Source organism: Dermacentor albipictus, chromosome 2, assembly GCF_038994185.2.
Source record: "Dermacentor albipictus isolate Rhodes 1998 colony chromosome 2, USDA_Dalb.pri_finalv2, whole genome shotgun sequence".
In the NCBI taxonomy this organism is placed as follows: Eukaryota; Metazoa; Arthropoda; class Arachnida; order Ixodida; family Ixodidae; genus Dermacentor; species Dermacentor albipictus.
The window spans coordinates 165752162-165769362 of NC_091822.1; the positions used below are offsets into that span (position 1 = coordinate 165752162).

Below are 17201 nucleotides of genomic sequence, written 5' to 3' on the forward strand. Positions count from 1 at the left end.
GAACTATTTAAGTAATATTTTTTTGAAGGCACGGGCCTTTTTTTATTCATGCTTCCACCGTGTATCAGAGAGCAAATACGTGGTCGCTCTAGATGAAATCTTTAAGAAGCATGTGGGTTTTGAAGGCACCAAAGGGACAAGCAAAAGTGTTGGTGGCGGTGCGGGAAGGGTAGAGACGGTGTGATTTTCTTTTCAGTGGGCGGACGAACGAACGAAGGCACTAGGCGTCAGAGGAACGTGACTGACTGACAAGGGACAGCCGCAGAATCGTCAAGGAGGGCGTACGTGTCTCGATGGCCGTGAAGCTAGCCGACCTACGCCGACCGACGAAGTTCTCCCGTTGTGTAGCATATATGATCGATAGGTTCATCCGTCCCAAAGCAACCCGTGGGCTACGAGGAACACTGTCTGTCGGAACGGGCTCGGGTATAAATTCGGGGGCCGCCTGAAAACGGGAAAGAAAATTCGTCACGCACCTGACAGTGTCGCGAAGTTCTGGTGAATATCCTGGTTTACAATGCTACCGATGGTCGAAGAATCGGAGTTGTAATTTTGCTTTCCACATGCGGCGCGGGGCACTCTTGGGGCAATAGAGATCCTCTGGCCTATCCCTACGGGGGGAGAGGCATTACAGTTTACGAAACACCGGAATATTGGAGAGGCACACTTTAAAACTGATGGTAGCGCTAAATAGGAACGGACACACGGTGAAAAGACGACACGACGACGGAGCGTTTCTTCGTCGTCGTGTCGTCTTTTCACCGTGTGTCCGTTCCTTTTTAGCGCTACCATCAGTTTTAAAGAATGCATCACCAACTAGCACAGCACCAAATTTTATTGGAGAGGCACACGTGAGCAGCAACGCTGGTGGCGCCATCTTGTGACGTTGAGTTCGACCAGAGTGGGCAGGGCTATCATCGCAACTTTGACTACGTTCTACTTTACTGTTGGCGTAAAGGCATTAGCAGCCGCGTCATTCTTGTATAGTAACCCATTTCTTTCGACGAGAACAGTAATGGAAAACAAATACTTTTTCTAGCGCATTGTATTTCTACAGAGTGCTACAAGGTGTGGCTGTCATCGCTTGTGCTCCCATCCCCGTATCCGGTGTTGTTGCACCCAGGAACCCGTTACGTATACGGACAGCTTTGTTTGTCGCGTAGCGTGACGAGGGACCTCGGTGCTTGACGTGCTTTTCATTTTTGTCATTCTTAGATTTAGTGTAACAGTTAACGGCTGTGTGTTGTAGTGTTTTTCGGCCGTGAACCACTCTTTTCGTCCCCCTTTTCCCGCATACTTTCAATCGTCTCCTCCCTGAATTGCGGGCATCGACAGTGTCCTTTCTGGTGTTTCTTGTTCTTTTCTCCTCCTTCCCCGCCGCTCCTTATTTATGTCTTTTTTGTATATTCGCACGAAACGACAATTCCATCGAGGTGCTCTGAAATCCCGGTTGTCGAATTAAGGTTCCCGCATTCCTCCCTGATCGGAATGCGGGCGCCTAGACGGGGAAGCGAACTACGCACATTTGCACCTCGAGGTTTGCCGAAACACAGGGAACGATCGACAAAGATAAAGGAAGTACAGAAAGTGACCTTCTTGCTTTCTCGCAATTCTTCGGTGTTCGGTAACTTCAACAGCCCGGTCTCAGGCCTATACTTCCCTATTCCCATCGAATCGCGTCGTTTTACCTCGAATACCGAACAAGCGGCACTCGCAGTGCAAACGCCCGTTGTTATAAGGGTACCGGCGAGACCCTTAGATAACAGATTTGTAGGGGAAGAGACTCAGCTCCAATATGCCGCAGACACTGAGGCGTACGTCGCGGTTGGCCATTGCACGTTTTACACTTTCCTTGCAGTGTAAGTAAAAATTCGAGGTACTTAAAGGAGAATGATAGGCTTAGCGCTATGAGGCATGAAGACGGCAGCATAGCTTAGTGAGTAAACGTATGTATTGTAGTTTTTTTTTTAATCGCCCGGTTGGCCGTACGGCGTGTAGTTGTTAAAACAATGCGTTTAGTTTTTTCTTTGTGAAGAAGCTGCATAAGTGGCCCGTTGAACTTATCGCCCGTAATTAGGCGTTCGTAGCCTTTGGGCTGGTCTGTCTGCATCCCTGCACCGCTGAGCTCATTCTCTCTTGTAGCCTTTTTCTATAGGCATGGACATAGCACAGATGTCAGCGTATCTGCTTCAGACAAGGGGCTAGAGCTCTTTGAGCACTCCACAGGATCTTAAGGTGCTGAACCCCAGGCAGAGGTTGCGGGAAGGGTGAGGGTCATCCCAGCACGAAGTCTTCGGAGGGAGATTTCCTTCACCCGAGTTAGAATGCAAGGAGGAGAGCAAGCACATTGGGGGATCAGTAGTGGAGTTCGGCAGGTGACGTAATACGTAGAGAAAACAACCGCTGCTGTATTAGTTTAACAGAACGGGTGCCAAGGGTAGGGAAGTGCATTCGATGTTGGCAGACGATAAGGAGGTGTGTTTAGATTGAGAAACTTGCAGTCATAGGCTGGAACCGGCTGACGCGAGGCAGTGGCACTTTAGGATCGCTGTGGGAGGCCTTTGTCTTAAGATGGAAATAAAATAAACTGATTACGATAATGATGGTGATGGCCCCTTTATGTGGCATTGAGTAACGGGGGCTTAGGACAGGTTTCACACACACACGTACAAAAAAAAGAAAGAAAAAGAATTGAGGGTAAAAATCACATAAAAACGAAAATTGAAACGTAATAAAATAAAACTATTAAATTGAAGCATATCAAATGTAACAGCAGCATGCTCACATATATCAGTGATAGGCAACCAGAAGGTTAGGAAAGAACGTAGAAGCGCCATAGAACAAACGGTAGTAAACGTGTTTATTTACTGACTAGCCGCAAAAATCAGAGAGGTCCGATCACTAAATTTTCACTTTTGTTTTCAATTTCGAATGCAGAAACTTCGAAGTGCAATCGATTTCATTCGACAACGGCAGCCGCCTTCCTGGCGTCGCCATTTCTGCAGTCTCACCCAAAACTCGTTTTGAGCGTGTGTCTCGTGGCAGCAGTCGCCTCAAGGTCTTCCTTCTGTCGCAGGCTGCAAACGGGCTGGTCGGTGAAGACGGGCGCCCTGAGCAGCTTCTCGCGACAGGAGCAACTCAACGACAGCGAGCAGGAGCTCATCGTGGACGTCATCAAGAGGGCCGACACGCTCGAACAGCTTGAGAAGCGACGGGTCGGGTGAGCGGGCTCCTTTCCTTTTTGTTCTCTTTCTCGTCTGCGGCGTCGGTTTTCGCTCGTCGCTGTTATTTCCTAGCCTGTCAGTGCTTAAAGGCCAACTGCAAAGACATTGATATTTTGCTTAATTTGTTCCAAATGAGCAGTAAGTACCACTGAAGAAACCTTGGCAAAGCCGCGGAGTGGGCAGTTGCATAATTTTCTGGTTTTAGCAGCTTTTAAACGGCACCTAAGCAGACGATGCGTGCACTTAGTAGGTACCGCTAGACGCAAATATCGGCACTCCGCGTCCGACATTTTTTTATTGCGCACTTTCGGCCCATGGGTGGTCGTGGCGCCTCCTTACACAGCTGCGCGTCACGGGACCGTGTGACGTCACGCCAGACCGAGAGACGGGGCCCGAGCTCGCGGCATCGATGGTGGAGGCGAAGCCTTGCGCGCCGCTGCATCGGCGCTACCGAGAGAGGGCGCTCGCTGGTGTGACGTCACGCTAGGAGGATAAATGGGGCTACAGCTCGGCTCCTCGCAGTGGTCGGCGCGCTGCCTTGCGCTATGTCGGATGATGTATAGCCATAAGTTTAACAAAGGGCAACCATGTCCACACCATCAGCCGAACCAAGGCGCAGCCAAGGGTATTGCTTTCGCAATCTCCCAGGCTTAACCAAGCTAAGCCTTCAGCCAATTTTTTCATCCACGCATTTTGAGCGCGCCGCGGGCGCCGGTCGATCGACCCAGCTGGGTCGCGCCGGCCACGCCTGCAGGACCACTGACACGAATCAGTGCACGTGGTAGTTCCGAGCACATCAGCAGAAAGAGGTAGGGTGCGTCGAGGCACCCTAGCAAGAGGGGGCCAGTCGCGGCACCTCGTGGCATCCACGGTATATGCGCTGCGCAGAAACCTGGCCTCCCGCATTCTTGAAGGCAATGCCGAGGAGTCGCGCACAAGGCCGTGCGTCAGTTGGCCTTTGGCTGCCTGCTCCGTGACTCCGTTTTCATAATCTCCCGTGTACTCCCAAGTGGAGGAAGTCTATGGTTTCTAGCCTGTCACAGTGAACGTAACTCCATTAGAGCGCTTCGAGAAATGTCGAAGCTAAAGCATTCTACTACAATCGAAGTTAGATATTCGTTACAGTTGTGCAGAATCTACGAGATATTGAGAAGACTTAAAGGCCAACTGCAACGAAATTTTGAACCACGCAAGAAAGGTTAGTTTAAGATAACGAAGGTGTAGAGGAGCCGCCACGAAAAAATTTGGTGCTTGAAATACGAGTGGAAGCGTAACAAAAAACTCGAAAAATACATGTTTTTGATACCCAAACAAACAAACAAACAAACAAGCAAACAAGCAAACAAACAAAGTGCCGCCATCACCTCTATCCGGAAGTGACGCATCACTTAGAACTAGCGGCTCCTCGCCATGATCTTCGAGTTAAGGCGCCGCCTGCGGCAGCCAGCTGCGCGCCGAAAAGCATCTCGGAGGCGGCATGCCGGGGCTCGCGTCATAGCGACGACCACCAGGTGCGCGCGTCTTCTGCTAAGGTGCTGTTCAAAGGCTTCTAACAAGAAAACTACGCAACTACCAGACATACTGCTTGGCCAAGATTGCTTTTGTGGTATTACGATGTCCCAGCTAACGTTCGTCAAGCTGGGCAAGGAAAAAAAATGGTATTTAGAAAACATGGTGCGAGATATGATTTTAAGACCTACGGTTTCAGTTTCAGCTTCAATTTATTATTCTTTCAAGATACATTGCTGGTTGTTAATAGTATAACGGCGAAATTCCCAAAGTCAAACGACTTCAGCCGGACCGTCGGTTAACAAGCTTGGTACAAAATGGTTAATTAGTGCAGCAGTGTAAAATTATGCAATGTATAAGTAAATAAAGGTGTTCGGTCATCGCACCTCTGATGACTGAACACTTATAACGAGCTTTTTCTTTTTTTGTCGTGCGCGTCGCAGGCGTTTGGTTGACCGGCTGGAGAACATGAAGCGCAACGCGCTGGGCAACGGCACGAGCCAGTGCGTGCTATGCGCCAACGAGTTCGGGCTGCTCAGTGGTTCTCCGCTCATGTGCTACGACTGCAGGAAGGTGGGCAGCTGCAGAGTGCGCCGCGGCGTCTTGAAAGCGCACGATGCTCCGTGGGCACGCTGTTCTGTGTTCTATACCTGCACCAAACTGTCTCTGTCCCCTTTACCACTTGGCGTTGCGTGTGAGCATGGAGGTTCGAATAGTTTCCGAATCGAATATGAATACGAATACTCTAGAAAAAACGACTACTTCCTAATATCGAACAGAATGCTGAATACTTCATTATTTATAAGCAAAGAGGAATTTGAATCTTGAGCGCAGTCCGTTCCGTCAAAAATAATGAGCCATAGCACTCTGTGGAGGTGGACGACCACTTAGCATACGACACAGAGGTGACACAGAATTTTGAACATAGGTAGGGACTCATTTACCGTGAGGTTTGTATACATTCGCGTGGGGGACGGGCCCGCCGCCCTAAGGAGCCAGAAGAAACTAGACACGTGGGACGTTTCGACGGCACCTCCAACAAGGAGCGGAAGGATGGGACAGGAGACAAGCGAGCGCTTGGAACGCCGACAAAGAGAGGGCGGTGCGAACGTAGACATGGCCGACGCAGGTCAAAGTGTAGCATCTGTTCTTAACAGGTTAATATTATGCGAAGCATATTAACGTAGGTTTCGGGCCTTCGCGCGACGCCCGGCGGTGGCCACCATTGACCCTGAAGTGGGGTCACGTGACATGACGTCACGTGATGACGTCACACAGGCTGCAGATGGGGCCTTATATCGCGCCGTCGGTCGCCTCCCGGCGGTGGCCACCATTGACCTTCAAGTGACCTTCAAGTAGGTCACGTGACATGACGTCACGTGATGACGTCACACCGGCTGCAGATGGGGCCTCATATCGCGCCGTCGGTCGCCTCCCGGCGGTGGCTACCACTGACCCTGAAGTGAGATCACATGATGAGACGTCACGTGATGACGTCACACCGGCTGCAGATGGGGCCTCATATCGCGCCGTCGGACGTCGCCCGGCGGAGGCCTCCACGCTTCGGTTCGCGCCGTCGCGCGCGACGCGGCGGCGGCGCCACCATCTCTACATCACGTGATATGTGACGTCACGCCAGGGATGAAGCGGCGCGCGCCCGCCGTCGCGTCAGTCTCTGTGCCCGCAACCGCGCCAGCGTCTTTGCGCCGGGCGTGTATGCGGTCAAGATGCCTCCAAACGCTAAGGATACGCTAAGGTTAAGCCTCCAATTTTTTTGATACGGGTTGTATTTGAACCAAAGATGTTAAGCTTATTCTTGCAAGTTCGCGGAGTGCTTGAAGCCTGCTTCATCTCCGCCGCGTGTCGGCACGGTATTTCACTATCTTCGGGATCGGCCCACGGTTTTTGGTCTACGGACATCGATCCGCTGTCGCTGTAGAAAGCAGGACTCGCATCCCTGATGTCTCGTCGTGTCCATTTAGTGAATTTTAATGTTTCAGTTTCTGTCGGAATAGAAATTTGAAGTGCCGAAATTTCTGGCACCTTTGAAACCTTTAGCACGCTGTGCAGGTCCTGTAATAGCACAGCGTAAGTAATAACATTTATTTTAAAATGTTAGCCCTAATATCGTTTTACAATTGTGAATTATCTGAATTTGAAGAGTTTATATAAAAGGGGCCCGCTGTGAATGAAATGTCAGCGCGCCACACGTAAAACAGAATAAAAAAGAACGAAAGCTTTGAGGAACGATTCGGTCAAGGCCAGAGCAACTTGGTGTTTGAATGCAATAGCATCTACCTTGCATACCGAAGCTCGCCCGGCTCCAAAAGCAATCTGCTCCCTGTTCACCTTGTTTTCTACGCGAGATTAATCGTACGTGAAGTATTTCCAAGTGTACGTGTGGGAAGCCGGTCAAGTGGTAGAAGTAGAGATGGGCTGGGAAAGCTCACAAGGACGTCCGCGTGTGTGTGTGGGGGGGGGGGGTGAGGAGGGGGAGAGGCAGAGGCGGGTCAACGACCACCGTAGTTGCACTTCGCTCCTCGAAGAGGTAGGACATATGTCTAGTAAGCTCCTGAACAACACTTTGCAACGTGGTGAATGCGGTTTAAATCATAGATGTGGGACCTCAGAGAGGTGTGACGTAATGCTAAAGCATTTATCTCGCATTTACCACTAAATCGCCACTGATCTTTTTTGTTTAGGCATTCAGCTTTTTTTGGGAACTAATCGCTATTTCTTACGAGTTCTAACCGTTTTTGCGGGCCGATCCGTACGATCATCATCATAATCATCAGCCTATTTTTACGTCCACTGCAGTACGAATGTCTCTCCCAGCGATCTCCAACTAACTGTTGCGCTAATTGGTTCCAAGTTATGTCTGCAAATTTCGTAATTTCTTCACCCCATCTAATAAGCTGCTGTCCTCAGCGGTGCTTCTTTTCCCTGGCACCCATACTGTAACTCTAATGGTCCACCGGTACCCGCCGGGGTTGCTCAGTGGCTATGGTGTTGGGCTGCTGAGCACGAGGTTGCGGGATCGAATCCCGGCCACGTCGGTCGCATTTCGATGGAGGCGAAATGTGAACACGCCCCTGTACTTAGATTTAGGTGCACGTTAAAGCACCCCAGGTGGTCCAAATTTCCGGAGTCCTCCAATGCGTCGTGCCTCATAATCAGAAAGTGGTTTTGGCACGTAAAACCCCATAATTTAATTTGTTTTAATGGCCCACCGGTTATCTACTCTACGCATTACATGGCCTACCCAGCTGCATGTTTTAGAGCGCAGCTATTAGGTGCCCGTTCATGGGTTGAGCTCTTGTAGACTGTAGTTGAGCGTTTGGCGTCCCTCCATTGGCGTAACCAGCGAACTCGACTCGTACACTGCTCGCGCGTTCGTCGTCACCTTCTTCCACAGCTGTCACCGATGCCGCTCATCATGCCAGGGTTCCCATCCCGCCCCTCCCTCTGCGAAGGCGCTTACTATAGAGGCTGGAAAGGTTCTCTAGAACTTTCTAGCCTCTATACGTTGACTGCACTGGCCCACTCCCCGTCGGTGCGGTGATTTCGGTCTCACATTGTTTGCCTCAAGATACTATTGCGAAATGAAACCACGTACCGAGCTGCGCTCAAATTTCGCGCCATGGAGAATTGCAATCGTCGGACACTTTCTTTCTCTCAATTTCAACTGTAATGTCGGCTGCCTCCGTTTGCTCTATAATCCGCACCGGTGTCTTCATATCTCTTAGCGTTACGCCAAACATTTTTTCTTCCGTCACTTTTTGCGAGGTCCTTAACATTTTCTCGAGCTTCTTTGTTAACCTCCGAGTTTCCAACCCATATATCAGCACCTGTAGAATGCAGTGGCAATGTTAGCGGCACTTTTCTTTTCAACGACAGCGGTAAGCCCCGGTATTGATTTGGTAATGCCTGCCGTATCCGCTCCAACCCATTTTTTATTCTTTTGTGTGTATTTCGTTCTCTGTATATATTTGCCTCAGTCGCATCTCTGGTATGCGCATGCGCGGTCTTTTTATGTTTCAGCGCGTGCACGACTGTTCCTGGGCCATGCGCCGTGCAACGCAACTTGTTGCGGCGTCTTGCTGCTGTACGATTGGTTCAATCACCGAGTGCGGGTAAAAAGCGCACTCTCCTGAGGTCTGCATAGTGCTAGCGACCAGTCGCACGGCGTGCAGTAGCTTTGCTGAGACGTTTAAATTTTGTTTCTCGTCCTTCTAGTTTCTAGTCTTCTGCTATGTTTTCGTTCCCTCTGGGGAACGAAAGGGGGGCAGGTGGAGGGGGAGGGGGGGAGTCAGCTCTTTACAATTGGATCGTTTTTTTCGAATACCGCTCTCTCTCAAGTATATACCCTGAGCCGCCGAAAAGGAGACAGGTGAAAATAATAAAACACACCGGAGGAAATAGATGAACAAAGAGCTGTTACGATAGTCGTCCGCCGTTCGAGTGAGTCTCCACGCATAAGGTACACCTGCCAGTCGCTCGAACGGGGGAAGCAGCTGCGCGTTTTCGCACGCCAAGAGGGCCTTCGCCGGCCGTTTTGCTGCAGCGCAATTCATCGGGACGCCGACGGCGAGCCCACAGGTGCGCGCGTGGGCGGGAAAGGGCCTCCTCCCCTTTCGATCTCGGCCCTGGGGGCGTCTCTCTCGGCCCCTCGAGACGAGTCTACAAAGGGGGCTTCGCCTAATAAATGGCGACGGCTGCCTCTGAGGGACGATCTACGGGTGAGAGAGGTTCGGTATATTGCGAAGTGGGATATTTTCCGCCCGTTGCGCCGGTCTTCGGATGAAGGCGAGCTCTTGCGGTGTGGTCGAGCCCTGGCGTGTGCTTAAGCTGCTCGTGTGTACGCTCGTGCGAGTGCGTTTGACAGGAGAAGAACAAAAGCTGTAGCTTCGACGATATTCGCTTACGCCCGGAACGATCTGCGCTGCTTTCTTTTGAGATCGGTGGTCGCGCGGTCTCCGAGTCTCTGAGCATGCACATTTCAAGGGCTGCCATTTTTTTTCTTGTGTCTGTTTTCCCCGTTCTGAGTGCGTGCATGTTTTAGGGACCATAGTGTGTGTGTGTGTGTGTGTGTGTGTGTGTGTGTGTGTGTGTGTGTGTGTGTGTGTGTGTGTGTGTGTGTGTGTGTGTGTGTGTGTGTGTGTGTGTGTGTGTGTGTGTGTGTGTGTGTGTGTGTGTGTGTGTGTGTGTGTGTGTGTGTGTGTGTGTGTGTGTGTGTGTGTGTGTGTGTGTGTGTTGCGAAAAAAATGGCTAGCGGTCGGCAGGGTAGTGGATCACAGATGTTTAACGAGATGGTAAGGATATATATGTTTTGTTCGCAACAGAGTATAGTGGCAGTGTCTGCCATTGTTGCCGCGCAGCCTTCAAAATTTATGGCTCGTAGTGACCCCGCCCATTGTAGTTTCCTGAGATCACGGTTACACGAATATGCGGCATAAGCATTGCTTCGCCGCTACGCTGATAGAGGGCACCACTGTTCTCTTCGTCGAGATAAATTGCTTCTTTCCGTGCCTCACCGCTGCATAGAACACGCACTTGTGACCAGACATGGGCACCCTCACGAAGGCCTTCCTCACTCTCATCTGCGCTCATCTCACCCTCATCTCACCCTCATCTCCTTCGGGGAGATTGGTGAGGTTGAGTTGAGGGCGAGGGAGGGTGCGGTAACGATGTGAACGTTAATGAAGAAAATGCCATTCATAATGATGAACTGCATAAAAGTCACTCAGATCAAATGCATGGCGGGTTTAAAGCCTAAAGTTTTCAAGCGCACTGGCAGGAAGTCTCTCTAGCGCAGATGTACGTCGAAGCCCACTTTTAACTGACTAGAGTCATGAATGGCTGAACCTAAGCCGAGACACAAAACCTAACAAACCTAAACACAAAGAAAAACGTAGCTAAATTTGCGGCGTAGGACGGCAACATGACACTAGATAAATCACACGAGTGCATAAAAGAAAAAAAAAAATGTCAAGCACCGGATTACGCGGCTCTGTACCACAACTACAGTTTCCGCCTCCATCCTCCGTGTTCTATGCTAGCGTTCAGCGCAGCTGACAGCAAATGTAGTTATCAGCAGTGCCACTGCTGGAATTGCGCATCTGAATTTATGGTACATGTATAATATCACAGACGATACATGGTTGATCTCGTGAACCAAAAAGGACTTCAGAATTCTCAGTGCCTGGCGTTATGACCGACGCCTCAAAAGGAATTACAGCGAGCTGGACCTCCTGCGGTACTGTAGTAAATCATGGACAAGTGACATTACGTTCAATCAAGCTTCTTTGCGCACCGACGCAGCAGGGAAAACTTTTGTTTACGAGGCATGCCTTAGTTTAGTACAGTGCTGGAAAGAAGGAACTGTGATCTATCCCGACTGCAAAAAAAAAAGCACATGCGCCGCTGAAACAAAAGCGTGTGCGCACGCACGCACGCACGCACGCACGCACGCACGCACAAACAAACAAACAAACAAACAAACAAACAAACAAACAAACAAACAAATAATAATTTGCATATTGGTTAAATATCCCTTTTTGCACATTTAATGTCTAGGCGAACTAAATCTAGCACTGCCAAATCTAGTTCTTGCAACACATCGTGATGAACAAGAAATAAGAAAATTTCTTGTAGATTAACAACTCTCGTAATACTCATCTTTAAATTATTTGCGTTTTTTATCCCTCTACATTCCTCATATATTAGCCTGGTATGAAGACATTTTTATCATCTATATGTTCGATTAAAGAGAAAGTCTGAGCTCTGAGGCCAAGAAGACTTTTCTGGGTCTGATTGAGCTAGTCCGAGCGAACCTGGCTGAATTTAATTCCGGTGAACGTGAGTCTGAGTAAGCGTGACTGAATAGAATTTTTGTTAGTCTGAGCCCAAATGAGCTTGGCTGATTATAACTTTTGCAAGCCTGAGTCGTAGTGAACCTGGTAGAGTAGAATTTCGTTGAATCTGAGTCCGAGCGGGCTGTGAGCAAAAAAAAAAAAAGTCCAGAAAGGAAAGAAAAAAAAAGATTTCTGAGTGAGTCTGAGTGAGCTCCGTTTATTTTGCATACCTGTAGCCAAGCGCCTAAAGCAAAGCAGCGTGCCACGTTTTGACAATAGGGGCGACACTAGACAATCAGTGTTGTAAACGGAACTCGCGGGTCAAGCAAATGGTTTATTTGAAAGTTGTAGAAAACGGAAGGTAAGAGAATAATGGTAGCCTTTTCAGTATGAGGGTGAGTGAGGTCGGATAATTTTTCCTATATATGCGAGGACGAGGGTGAGAGAGAGCGGTCAAATGTTTCGACGTGAGGGTTAGGTTAGGACGGTACTTGCGTCGTAAGGCTGATGGGGGGAAAACGAAAAAGTGAGGGCATTTTTCCACCTTTGTTTGTGACGTTTCTTTGAATGAGAATGAATTTCCGACGTGGTGTTAAACGAAGCGCACTCAGAAATTCTACCTCCATGCGAAATTTGAGCGCGAACTAACGACAGGTGTTGCAGAAGGGCCACATCATGTGACCTTCTCTTGGCGAAACATTGCGTGTACTCTTTTTTTTTTATTCGTAGAATTTGCCGGCACAAGGCATGTATGTAGTAAAGAAAACAACAAAAGGGCATAATATAAACCCATGCATCCCGATGTGATGCACGAACGAAAGCAATGGTTTAACGCATCTGTTGTCCGTTATCCAACCTGTGTAGCCCTTTGGAACATTTAGCTTTAGTTTGGCCTCCCTGAGCATATTAACTGGGCTTAATATTCTGAGCGCGATGGCACAGTCTCAAAAGGTGTCGAATGTCCGCCGCGGATGCCGGTTCCGGGTACTTATAACCATCATGGGATTGTCACGCATTCTCTTCGCCACGCTGCAATGGTGAATTCGCTTGTCCTTTCATGCACGCGTTCTTCTTTGACTCTGTAGATTTTTTGTGTTCATTTTCTCGCAGGCTGTGTGCAGCAAGTGCAGCGTGGACACTTACGGTGCCCAGAAGGAACAAATATGGCTATGCAAAATTTGCTCAGAGACCCGAGAGGTGAGTGGTGATCGGCTTTCTTTTTTTTTTTTGACTCACGGCTCTACGTGGCGCGTATTTGAGGTGTTGCTTTTCTGATCGCTTGGAAGACAGAGAAGTAATCAAGGCTTAGACGGAACACCGCCTGGTCAGGTAGAAGCGTCATCCATACGACAAGTTGCGAAGTAATGTAAAAGAAAAAGTAACTGGGACGAGGCGATAACGTGGGACATGGTCCATCATTAACGGAAAGGCCGGGATATGCCGGCAAGACTACGCCTGGAATCGCGGCTTATGCTAACCACAGAAAACGCGCCAAAGAGGACGCTAAAGAATACTCAAGACAATCGAGTCAAAGTGTATATTCTCAAATCCTGTAGCGAGTACTCAAGCATTTATAACCGAATCTTGTAGTGACTGGCTTATTGCGATCAAGAAATCCCGCAACGTCACCGTTCTTTTTATTTTTGTGACATCGTTGTAATAATGATAGACGAGCGAGACAGTCGCTACAAGGAAGTAAAGGCGGCCAGGTCGACTGGCTTTCGTGAAGTCAAGGGTCTCTAAAGGTGACGGCAAAAACAATTGAGTGTCCGCCGCGATGACTAAATACATATGGTGCTGAGCCCGAGGTTCAACACGAGGCTGAACACGAGGTACAAAGAAATAACACTCGTACAGCCACATTTAAGGAGAGGAGTAGAGATGGTTCGCCAACAGAACAGGGCACAGCTCGGCCGGAAGAGCATGGCCCGCTACTCACGACTAGGGTAAGGAGTAACCGAAATAAGTGGAGTCCTGTGTTAAAGAAGCGTACTGAAGGAAGGCATATCTGGTCGAGATAGAACCGGCGCCCTCCAGCTATGGTCTCTGGCCCGCGTGGTAAGTTGGGTCGCAAGCGGTTATGGTACCGTGCGCCTTCTGCTTTCGAAGCGAAGGTTTATTTGCCTATCGTAAGTAAATTAGTAAGTAAAGTAAAAGGGGTTTGGAGTGTCGTCGTCGTCTGTCTAGCCGAGTAGACTCGGCGGGCGGTTAACACAAGCTGTCACAGTAAAAAAAAAAGAAAGACCGATAAATAAATGTGTGTCAAATGGTGGGATTTGAAACGGTCTCCGAGCGCACTAGCCCGGCGCTCTGCCGCAGACGCTTCTTTTTCCTAATTGATCAGGCTACCGAGATATGCATAGTCCAAAAGTATAACAGCCTTACCACTGTTAACGTGAGCTAGCGCTTTGAGACGAATGGCCCGTGGGTCGCGTCGCGTAGGTGAAATTTACTTACGAAAGTCAGGTCGCGACAGTTTGCCCCGTCCTTCTAACGGTACAAAGCAGCAAAAGACATCGCTTTTGTTTACCCTCATTTGCGGTGGTTTCTTCACTGTGTTTGCGCAGACGTTTGCTCAAACGATGAGATTCGACGTTGGGCGACTACTCGCGACATCAGTGCAGCATCCGACAAGTTTCCGACGGTAATTCCAGCAGCCGGAGCCGACGCGTGTTAGTCGGAAACACGGCTGCTTGAACCTGTTGGAAACTTGTGCGCCGTTGCTGGTGGGGGGCGGAATTGCATCGCTAGTCCAACTAGCGCTTCGTTCTAACAGACGCGCCGTCCTCCTCCTCCTCCTCCTCCTCCTCCTCTTTCTTAAAACGCGAGCAGATGTGGAAAAAGTCCGGCGCCTGGTTCTACCGGGGCCTGCCCAACTACATCGCGCCGGAGAAGACCGAGACGAGCTGTCGGTACGGGCCCGTGAGGAGCAGCCACAACGGCACCGAGGCCACTTCGGCCGCGCTCGCCGGTCGGGGCTGGCACAGGGGTGAGAGCACTTCGCTTAATCCCGGTTTCCGCTATAGCAATTCTAGAATATAATTCTAGAATCATGCACTCGGGGCATTGCTAAACCGCTTCAAGAAAGCCTGCTCCAGAGGTTGGGAAAGTAGACTAGTGAGGCTTAATTGACCCTGCCTTGGCCAGTTGCATTGCAGAGCGTCATGTTTGTAGCCTCCTTCGAGAGCACTAAGCGAGGCCTAATTTGCACTTTCGCTATGTTTTTTACTCCATCCGTTCGACCTGCGGGCAGAGGCTACAGTAGCTATAGCACCTCGTATATACTGTGAAGTGCAACTCCCATCCTTCGTCCCTGCGAAAGACGTGCCTCTCCACGTGCGACGCTGCGCTAACATTGCCCCCGAGCCATAGCTAACGGACCCGCGCTCTGCAAACAGGACTCGCTAATGGCCCACTCTCGTTTGCATGCGACGCCTGCTTTGACCCGAGCTCGTCTCGACGTCACCAACGGAAAGAACTAGGGTCGTGCTTTGAAGATTCACTGCTAGGCGCGGGTGAGCGGAGCGCTAGCCGTCGAACACCCGATCCACGTTGCGATGGATGATAATGTGACTGAGGTTGAGCAACTCCGTCTCGCTACTAGACACTTGGGATGCGATCTTGTACGCATTCCAAAATAGAACGGAGGCGGTTCGTTCCAACGAGCCAAATACGATTCGTCAGTTTGAACCTTGCCGAACGCCATGACGTCAATTGTGACGTGATATCTGCTGTCGATCATTCCGTGTCGTCTGCTATCGGACGAACGGAACGGTACATACCGCCTATTTCGTGACGAAAAGAACGAACCGCCTCCGTTCTATTTTGGAACGCGTACAAGATCGCACCCCTGGTCTCTCTATTTATATACAGAATTTTTTTTTTGTCGAGTTAGCGTATAGCGGTGTCGTCCCTTTGAAATTGAGAGACTCGATCTCGCGCGATACTATTTAAGTATTAATTTCATGCGCTTTACGTTCGCATCGATATATATATATTTCGCGAAGTTACGTTTTGTGTAAGCAGCCGCGTTTATTGACGAAGGCGTTCCGTTCTTTCAGACGTGCGAGTTATCGTGGCTGTGGCGCGTGCTGTACGCAACTGCGTTTCGTGGTAACTAAACAGGTCATATTAAATAGGACGAAGCTGTATAAAAACACAGTAAACGTAGTGCCCGAGTGAAGGGAGGGTGCTTGTATATAACGGTGCATCGAAGTATGAAAAAGAAAAGCACTGAACGTGTTCCAGAGTATTGTGCACGCTGTGACGTTGTAGCGACGGTAAATAAAGACTTAATGTCGGAACTGAGTTACGAATTTAACTCTTTATTGGGCGAACCTGCACCCAGCAACACAGGCAACACTCAGGACATATGATAGCGGCGGGTGCACACTCGTCGATCGTCGAAAAAATCTGACCGGTGACTCGATCGTGTCAGGTATTCAAACATGACTCGTCGAAGATTCCAACATAATCGCTGTGGGCTCGCGTGCCTTCTAGAATGTGCAGCACTGTTCGAGTCGTGCATGCACTCTGATTAGAAAAGTTTCGGCTACAACAGAGGCAACGAATAGAATCGGCGAGAATGATCGAGAATGTTTCGATACGTGCAAGAGCGACGTCATCCGCTCAACGATAACATTTGCTAGCTGGTGAAACGCATGCTAACGTGGAAAAAGTAAACAAGCAGGTTTGTCAAATCATGTACAAACATAAACAACAACAACAACAACGACGACGACGACGACGACGACGACAACAGCAACCAGATTTCGGGATTTTTGGATGGCTGGCTTCGAAAGAGGCCTACCTTCGCTCTTTCTATACGTGCAATAAGATACCAAATTGTGAAAACTTTGGCTGCGTTAGTTGTGGTAATGTGTGTTTGACATGGCACCTTCTTTTTCTGCTTTTTGAACACTTGCTTGAATCGTCAGCAGTGTGGCGCGGTAACGTGAGCCGCAGCCAAACCCGGCGTCCGAAAATTTCAAAAATCTGCGAAACTTTTGAACCGGCTCCATTTTTGCCTCCCTACGCGCCGCGGTAACTCTGGGGTTCTGGCGTTGAGCTACTGAAATCGATGTGTAGGGTTTGATACTGGCCTCGGCGGCCGCATTGCGGCTGGGGGCGGAATGCCGACATTCACGTACCGTGCACGAGTTTGCCAGGATTGACTGACGTGCTATAGTTGGTTCATTATCATAGAAAGAGCAGCGTTTCAAGACGGGACACAAAGGAGAAACCACACACACACACTGCGCTTGACTAATAACTGCGTGTTTATGATATTGCTGAGCCTTTTATACAGATCAATAAAGGCAGTGTCAACAAGACAACGAAAAGAAGGCACACCTCATAAAAAGGCGAGAGACCTCGCGCCAAGCACAGCCTTGTTACAAGGCAATTTTCTGAAAATCGGTTTCTTTCTTGGACAGATTAAGAGACTGCATGAAGACGCAATCAACATTTAAGCGTGTAATCTCAAAAGATTTCCCTGGTGCATTTATCGTGGTGTTTATACAATTCCTCACTCTGCGATCACACACACACACACACACGCATATATATATATATATATATATATATATATATATATATATATATATATATATAT

The 17201-nt window shown here is 49.2% G+C and overlaps 1 protein-coding gene across 1 annotated transcript in view; it reads left to right on the plus strand.

Moving 5' to 3' along the window:
• LOC135910608 (rabphilin-3A-like) overlaps positions 1-17201 on the plus strand; it is a 135477-nt gene that overhangs the window by 63673 nt on the left and 54603 nt on the right. Inside the window, exons 5-8 of the mRNA XM_070533346.1 lie at positions 3077-3220; positions 5177-5306; positions 12698-12784; positions 14420-14576. Coding sequence (XP_070389447.1) covers positions 3077-3220; positions 5177-5306; positions 12698-12784; positions 14420-14576 — 518 coding nt within the window. The remainder of the gene's footprint in view (positions 1-3076; positions 3221-5176; positions 5307-12697; positions 12785-14419; positions 14577-17201) is intronic.